This window comes from Drosophila montana, unplaced genomic scaffold (genome assembly GCF_035044405.1).
Source record: "Drosophila montana isolate Dmon_TW-CO22-7 unplaced genomic scaffold, ASM3504440v1 contig_3319_1, whole genome shotgun sequence".
NCBI classification, from domain to species: Eukaryota; Metazoa; Arthropoda; class Insecta; order Diptera; family Drosophilidae; genus Drosophila; species Drosophila montana.
Window position 1 is genome coordinate 523,363 of NW_026998204.1, and position 6,940 is coordinate 530,302.

Here is a 6,940-nt window from a genome sequence, read left to right on the forward strand (position 1 = left end):
CCTTTTTGCCCGAGTACAGTGAGCACTCGGTGCAGCCACAGGAGTGCCACAAATAACAAATTGCTTGTCATTGGCCAACAGCACTTGCAGCAGCCATCTAGTCGAGCCGTTGCTTGTCTCCAGTGTGCCGGGGCCGGCCACATTGCATTTACAATTTCAATCTCTATTAAAATTCATTGAATCCCTGGCATTAGTTCCAATCGAAGGAACAGTGTGACAAACTCTCTGACAACTGCTTGAAATGAACTGGCGGTTAAATTGAAAGTGAAACCTAAAAATTTAACAATTTTGTTTACAGCTGAACTCCTTGATCTTCAATTTCAAAATGATCCTTGATTGTGAAATATCTGATATATACATTCAAATTGAGTAAGGTTTATCTTCAATTGTCCATTCTGATCATCAAATGGCTAATCATTAAAACTTTGATCGTCATTGAAATATCTACAGTTACTTCTCGATAGATCTACATATATAGATCTTAACAAAGCATAATTATATATATGACAACTGATCTTTACATTATCAGTTAGTCATAAAATTTGTTAATTTTGGTGTACTTGGTCATTAAACCATTAAACTTTTAAAAAGGGAACTGATCTTCATCAGTTTGATCATCATTGAAATATCTGCGGGTACTTCCCGATAGGTAAAGATACATGAAGATCTTAGCACAGGATCATTTTATATAAACTGATCTTTCGATTGAAAGGAAGGAATAACATATGATCTTTTCTATAAACTTAGTCTTTAAACTAACTTATTTGTAGGCAAGAAACTGATATTCAAAATTACAAGATTATCTTGACCTTCAACTGTCACGATCACAATTTCAATAGCTATATAGCTATAGCTTCCTTCCAATGAATATAGATACATGCAGATCTTGACAACGAAACATTTTATATAAACTGATCTTTAAATTTGAAGGTAGGCATAACTTTTGATCTTTTTAATAAAGTTGATCTTAAAACTGTATATTTCGTAGAAAATGAAACTGATCTGTAATATAAAATTTCTGCATCTGTAAACTTGATCGATGTAATTTTAAAGTGATCTTCATAATTACTGTTCACACTAAGCACCTTGCATAAATGTTAATCGTGTTATAACGCTCTCAACAAGGGCAGCATTTTACTCCATATAAAAATGATCTTCATAGAAACTGATCAGCGGAAAAGACTTGATCAAGCTCAAAGGATTTGCCCTAATATAGACTATTGTCAACTGATCAGTTAGACTGATGTGATCAGCCTGATCTGTCGTTCAAAATAAAAAACTTAACCTATATATGTAGATATGGTATGCAGTTCTATTCAGCAGCTAAGCCCAAGCTCTTGACTAGTTCGGGCACCTTGCGCCGCTGCAGCTTGTCATTGGAGGTCTTGGGCAAGGCCTTAAGGAAGTAGACGCCGCCGCGTATATGATAGGCCCCACTCAAGTAGCGCTCCACGATGTTGCGCACTTGATCCGCTGTCAGTTTCTGACCCTCCAGATCGGAGGTGCGCACCACAGCGCAAGCTGTCAGATTGCTGGATACCTCGTTCGGTATGCCGAAGACGCAGGCCTCGCTGACGCCGGGCAGGCGTAGTATGAACTCCTCGATCTGCTCGGGATAGATCTGAAAGTTGTTGTACTTGAAGACGTCCGTGTCGCGCGTCTGTATGTACAGGTAGCCCTCGCTATCGAGGTAGCCAATGTCGCCCGTTCTCAGCCACTGGCCGTCGGGACTGAGAGCGCGCCTGGTGGCCTCCGGATTGCGGTAGTAGCCCGCCCATTTGTAGCGCAGGCGCGCATAGATGATGCCCACCTCGTTGATGCCCAGCGGCATGCGCAGCTTGTCCAGGACGCGCAGCTCCACATTGCGCATAACCTTGCCCTCGCTGCCCAGCGGTCCGCCCAGATTCTTGCTGATGCCACCCACCTCCGACAGGCCGTAGCCGACCACGAAGCGCATATTCCCGATCAGCTCGTACATGCGCCGCGAGACGGCCTTGCACACCTTTGACCCGGCGCCAATTAGCACGCGCACCGAGTCTAGCTGAGCTCTGATCTTGAGCACATCGTCTTGGCATTTGGAGAGCAGCGCTATCTGATGCGAGGCCAGGAACAGAAAGGTCACCTGATGCCGGGCGACAACCTGCAGCATATAGTCCACGGTGTACGGCCGATGGGTGATGATGCGCTTGCAGCCATTCAGCAAATTGGCCAGCAGCATGTACGTGCCGGAGATCCAGTAGAGCGGACTGAACGAGAGCACGATCGTGTCCCGGGTGTAGGTATTCGGACTGCAAGAGAGTTTCCGGTTAACAAGAGATAGCTTTCTGTACATGGAGCCACTTACTTTTTGCAATTGCAAATCAGGCTGCGATGCGAACGTGTCACGCCCTTGGGCATGCCCGTCGTACCCGAGGAGCACACAATGAAGGCGGTGTGATCGCCATTCAGCTTGGGGCAGGGCACATAGCTGCGGAAGAGAGAAAAGCAGTAGCCCTTCAGTAAGCAGAAGTCAAGCCTAAATGCATAACTTACGCAGCTGGTGCTATGCACTCCTCACGCAAAAGTTCGCTGACATCGCGCACACCCTCAATGTGACCGTTCACCAGGTAGATCAAAGCCGGCTTGGCCAGCTGCTCGTTGACTGCCTTAATAATCGCATAGTTCTCCACATCGCAGAAGATCAGCTTCGGTTCTGTGATATCGTACATGTACTTGACGGTCGCTGCAGAAGGAATTTCTTCAGTAGCTGATCAAGGAATATTTCTTGTAAGTGCCGTACCCTGATCGAAGTCCGGATGCAATGGATTGATGGGCGTGCCGCAGAGCATGGCCGCAATGGTAACGCCCGTCAGATAGGTTGTATTACTTGCCGAGATGCCGACGACATCGCCGCACTGCAGACCCAGCCGCTTGAAGGCCTGCTCAATGATGAGGCCCTGTTGGGCTAGCTGAGCGCCCGTCAGCTCCACGCCCGTAATATCGCACTGCTGCAGCACCTTGTCCGCATTCAGATTTAGCACACGCATCGTCACCTCGCCGAGCGTCATTTCGGGCCCGTAAAATTCCTTGCCCCGCGGCCCCAGCCAGGTGCGTGTGGCGGCATCGTAGTGTACCTCACAGGAGGCGTTGCCAAACATCTTGATGGTGTGGCGATTGTTCTACAACTAAATGATTTACTGCGTCTCGCTAGGTTTTTATACGCTGCAAGTCGTAAATAGGAAACAAATACCGAGTCGCTAATTGCCGCGACACGTTGCCAGACAACGTCTTGCTGTTGTTGTGATCTGCGCAGTCTTGGTCTTTGTTTTTGTTATTGTCAACTGAAGTTTGTTTAAATAGATGCTGATTTAGTCTGGTTGGCGACATCTAGAGCAGTCACCAGATATTCGAGTGGGTCAAGAACCAGTCGGAAAGGTTTCCAGTCAAGAAATTTTCCTCTAGATTCAGTAATTAAATTAAGTTATATAACAGATTTGCTGAGCTGATGTAAGCTTTTACGCTTCACTCGAAATTTGTCAACTCTAAAGTATGCAAAAATTCCCTTCTCTCCTTTGACGGGGTTAGCCTGGAGGCAACCCAAGTATTCCTTGCTCTTTGAAGGAACTTTTTTTTCGTCTATCTCAGAAATGATTGTTTTAGGTTTTAATAGATCAAATTTTATTGAAATTTGCTTTACAAATGCGTGACCCCATAATGTTGCTTCAGTTCCGCCAGAATGCGACGCCTTTGTATTTTGTTATTTGTGGTCTTGGGCAGCTCGTTCACAAAGTAAACCCCACCACGTAGATGAAAGGCCTCGCTCAAATGCTCCGCCACAATGCCGCTGATCTGCTCCGCAGTGAGCTGCTGACCCTCCTCATTCTGTTCGCGCACCACAGCGCAGGCTGTCAGATTGGTGGATATATCGTCGGGCACACCAAAGATGGCCACCTCATGAACGCCGGGCAAGTGCAGGATAACATCCTCGATCTGCTTGGGATAGATGGGAAAGTTATTGTACTTGAAGACGTCAGTGTCGCGGGTCTGAAAGTGCAGGCAGCCCTCGTCATCAAAGTAGCCATGATCCCCAGTCAGCAGCCACTGGCCATCGGACGTGACCGTCGTCTGCGTGTCCTGCGGATTGCGATAGTAGCCGCCCCAGCGCTGATTGAGGCGTACGTGAATGTGGCCCGTCTGATTGGGGCCCAGCGCATTGCCCTGCTCGTCCAGAATGCGCACCTGAACGTTGCGCAACAGTCTGCCCTCGCTGCCGAGCGGACCGCCCACATTCTTGCTAACGCCCCCGATCTCCGAGAGGCCATAGAGCACGGCAAATCTGTCGCTGCCCAGCAGCTCGTACAGGCGACGCCAGATGCCAAGCGGCACCTTGGAGCCGCTGCAGACAAACGACTGCACCGACTGCAGCTGCTGGGCCAGATCCGTGCGTTGGCTCTTCGCCAGCAGCGCCATATGATGCGGCACGGTCAGCACAAAGCTGACCTTGTGACGCGCCACCAAATCCGCGAAATAGTCCACGCTGAAGGGTTTGTTGGTAATCACGCGCTTGCAGCCGTTCACCAGCGAGACGAGCAGCGTGAAGATGCACGAGACCCAGTACAAGGGGCTGAAACAGAAGACCACCGTCTCCGACGTGAACAACTGTGGGCTGCACCGACAAAGGGAGAGAGAGAGAGAGAGAGAGAGAGGATAATTATTCCCTGCACAATCCTTCGCTTGATCTAAAGGTCGACCTACATTTTGGTGTTGTTCAGCAGACTGCGATGCGAGCGCGTGACACCCTTGGGCAAACCGGTTACCCCCGAGGACGTGATGATGAAGGCTGTATCATCGCCGCTCAAATGCGGGCAGGCGTACCTGGAGAATGGATCTTAAGGTTGGCTCTCAACTTGAACTGAAGCTCTACCTACAGCGTTTTCGGATCGTAGTCATTGCAGCCATCTTCCAGCAGATCTTGGATATTGCGCACGCCCGGCAGACTGCCGCTCAGCAAAATGAGCTCCGTCTTGAATTTCAAGCTCTTCTTAACGGCCGCCAAGGTCTCGTAGTTGTCCAGATCGCAAAAGATGACCTTCGGCTTGGTTATCTCGTACATATAGGCCACCGTTTCTGTTGGATGGAAATATAAAATATGTAGCCCAATGGAAGATTTCTCTAGATTTTCCCTTACCCTTGTCGAAGTCTGGATGCAGCGGGTTTATGGGCGTGCCGCTGAGCAGGGCGGCAATAACCACCTCGGTTAGATAGGTGGTATTCTTGGCGGATATGCCCACCACGTCGCCGCGATGCAGCTTCAGATGCTGAAAGGCGTGGGCCAGACGACGACTTTGCTCGTAGAGCTGGGCGCCGGTCAGGGTCTCGCCCGTCGGATCAAAGATCTGCATCACATTGTCCGCATGCAGCTTCAGTATGAGCAGCGCCACCTCGCCCAGTGTCATGTCGGGGCCATAGTACTCCTTGTCTTTTGGACCCGACCAGGTCTTCTCAGCGCTATCGTAACTCGTCGCCGCCATGTCGTTCCAGCTCCAAACTCAAACCAAACAACTGACCATTCAGCTGTATATGTGGCCTATATATAGGCGACCCCAGCGTTGTCTGTCGGCGCCGCAGCTCGTAGCGAGATCTGCTAATTGACGCAACACGAGCGACAGCTAGCCAAGTTGTCTTAGACAAGGTTCTAATAAAATTTATCGGGTGACCAAACGACAACAAGTGACAAATCTCTCATCTAGCGTATCTAGATCTGGAGAAGACTGCTTTGAGCTCTCGATAACAGTTGTCTGAGAGCGAGAAAAAGCCCTTAAAAGTGTTGCTCCAATGACTGACTGACTGACTGACTGACTGACTGACTGACTGACTGATTGACTGACTGACTGACTGACTGATTGATGATCAAGCTGTAAACGCTAGAGACTTGAGTTTTTTACTAACCACATTTTTCGGAAATTCACTCCACAAAAAACGCTTGTCTCTCTTTGTTCTTGGTTTTACAAGATTAAAGATCTTCATTGCAAATATTTTGGACTTATGTCTATTTGTAGATCATACCGTAAAAAACCGTAAAGTGGATCGATAACAAATCTTTAATTTGAACTCTACCTTTCTCAAATAAAGCCGGTTAATTCTTGCTGATTATCTAGTTTTTTCTCCATTCTTGTTTGTTTATTCAATTTCAAATGATTCACAAAGAAAAAATAGTCTTAATAATTAATGAATAATTAATCTCGGATCTCTGTGAAGAAAGAAGACAAAATATTAAAAAAAAATATAAATTTGATGTAGAATTTATTTATTATGAATCTTTTCAAGATCCTTTTAAAATTCTACAAAGAAGACAACATATTTTAAAAGATGTAAAATTCATATAATTTATTGATTAACAATCTTTTTAATATCCCTTTAATATTCTATAAATTTAACTTGGCCTCCTTTTTTTTTAAATATTTTTTTGCTCCCATTTTCATCATTTGCCGCACCACTGTGCGACTCCGTTTCGATTGCATAATTTTAACGATTAAACACAGTTTGATCTCATGACACACTCGCTTTCTCCCTCTCCCTCTCTCTCTCTCTCTCTCTCTCTCGCTCTCCCTCACTCTCCCTCACTCTCCCTCTTCATTGAGAAGTGCTGCGTGCCGCGTATCCTGCGTCCTCCGCACAGGACTCGAGCACTCGCTGGAGACAGAGAAAGAGACGCATCCTTGGTGCGTGCACGCTTCATTTGCGTGCTTAGTTAGGAAATCAAGCGTGTGCTCCAGGACATGGCGTACTCGCAGTCACAGTCGCAGTTGCAGTCACAGTTTCACCCACAGTCTCAATTTAACATGCAGCACGCAGCACGCAGCCCCTCATCCCCCCCGCTCCCTGCTCCAGCTGCAAGGCACAACTTCAGTGGGGCCAAAGTTGTTCCGTGTCATCGGTGGGCGGCACAGGTGAGCGGACG

At 47.4% G+C, this 6,940-nt stretch overlaps 2 protein-coding genes across 2 annotated transcripts; both read right to left on the reverse strand.

Moving 5' to 3' along the window:
- Positions 1–909: 909 nt before the first annotated feature.
- LOC135434400 (luciferin 4-monooxygenase) lies at positions 910–3,153 on the reverse strand. Its single transcript, XM_064690977.1, has 4 exons — positions 2,780–3,153; positions 2,533–2,722; positions 2,345–2,467; positions 910–2,288 (listed from the first exon to the last, which is right to left on the reverse strand). The coding sequence occupies exons 1-4, from the start codon at positions 3,135–3,137 to the stop codon at positions 1,313–1,315; spliced, it is 1,647 nt and encodes a 548-aa protein (XP_064547047.1). The 5' UTR covers positions 3,138–3,153; the 3' UTR covers positions 910–1,312.
- A 477-nt stretch (positions 3,154–3,630) lies between these two features.
- Positions 3,631–5,528, reverse strand: LOC135434371 (uncharacterized). Its single transcript, XM_064690941.1, has 4 exons — positions 5,168–5,528; positions 4,908–5,106; positions 4,735–4,854; positions 3,631–4,645 (listed from the first exon to the last, which is right to left on the reverse strand). The coding sequence occupies exons 1-4, from the start codon at positions 5,508–5,510 to the stop codon at positions 3,673–3,675; spliced, it is 1,635 nt and encodes a 544-aa protein (XP_064547011.1). The 5' UTR covers positions 5,511–5,528; the 3' UTR covers positions 3,631–3,672.
- Between the last annotated feature and the right edge of the window lie 1,412 nt (positions 5,529–6,940).

What these genes read in the sequence shown, in the direction of transcription:
- LOC135434400 (XM_064690977.1), bottom strand. Translation starts at nt 3,137, where the DNA reads ATGTTTGGCAACGCCTCCTGTGAGGTACACTACGATGCCGCCACACGC. An exon ending in GCATCCGGACTTCGATCAGG is followed by an intron (nt 2,723 to 2,779) that starts GTACGGCACTTA and finishes TTCCTTCTGCAG; the next exon opens with CGACCGTCAAGTACATGTAC. An exon ending in GAGTGCATAGCACCAGCTGC is followed by an intron (nt 2,468 to 2,532) that starts GTAAGTTATGCA and finishes TCTCTTCCGCAG; the next exon opens with CTATGTGCCCTGCCCCAAGC.
- LOC135434371 (XM_064690941.1), bottom strand. Translation starts at nt 5,510, where the DNA reads ATGGCGGCGACGAGTTACGATAGCGCTGAGAAGACCTGGTCGGGTCCA. An exon ending in GCATCCAGACTTCGACAAGG is followed by an intron (nt 5,107 to 5,167) that starts GTAAGGGAAAAT and finishes TCCATCCAACAG; the next exon opens with AAACGGTGGCCTATATGTAC. An exon ending in GACTACGATCCGAAAACGCT is followed by an intron (nt 4,855 to 4,907) that starts GTAGGTAGAGCT and finishes TCCATTCTCCAG; the next exon opens with GTACGCCTGCCCGCATTTGA.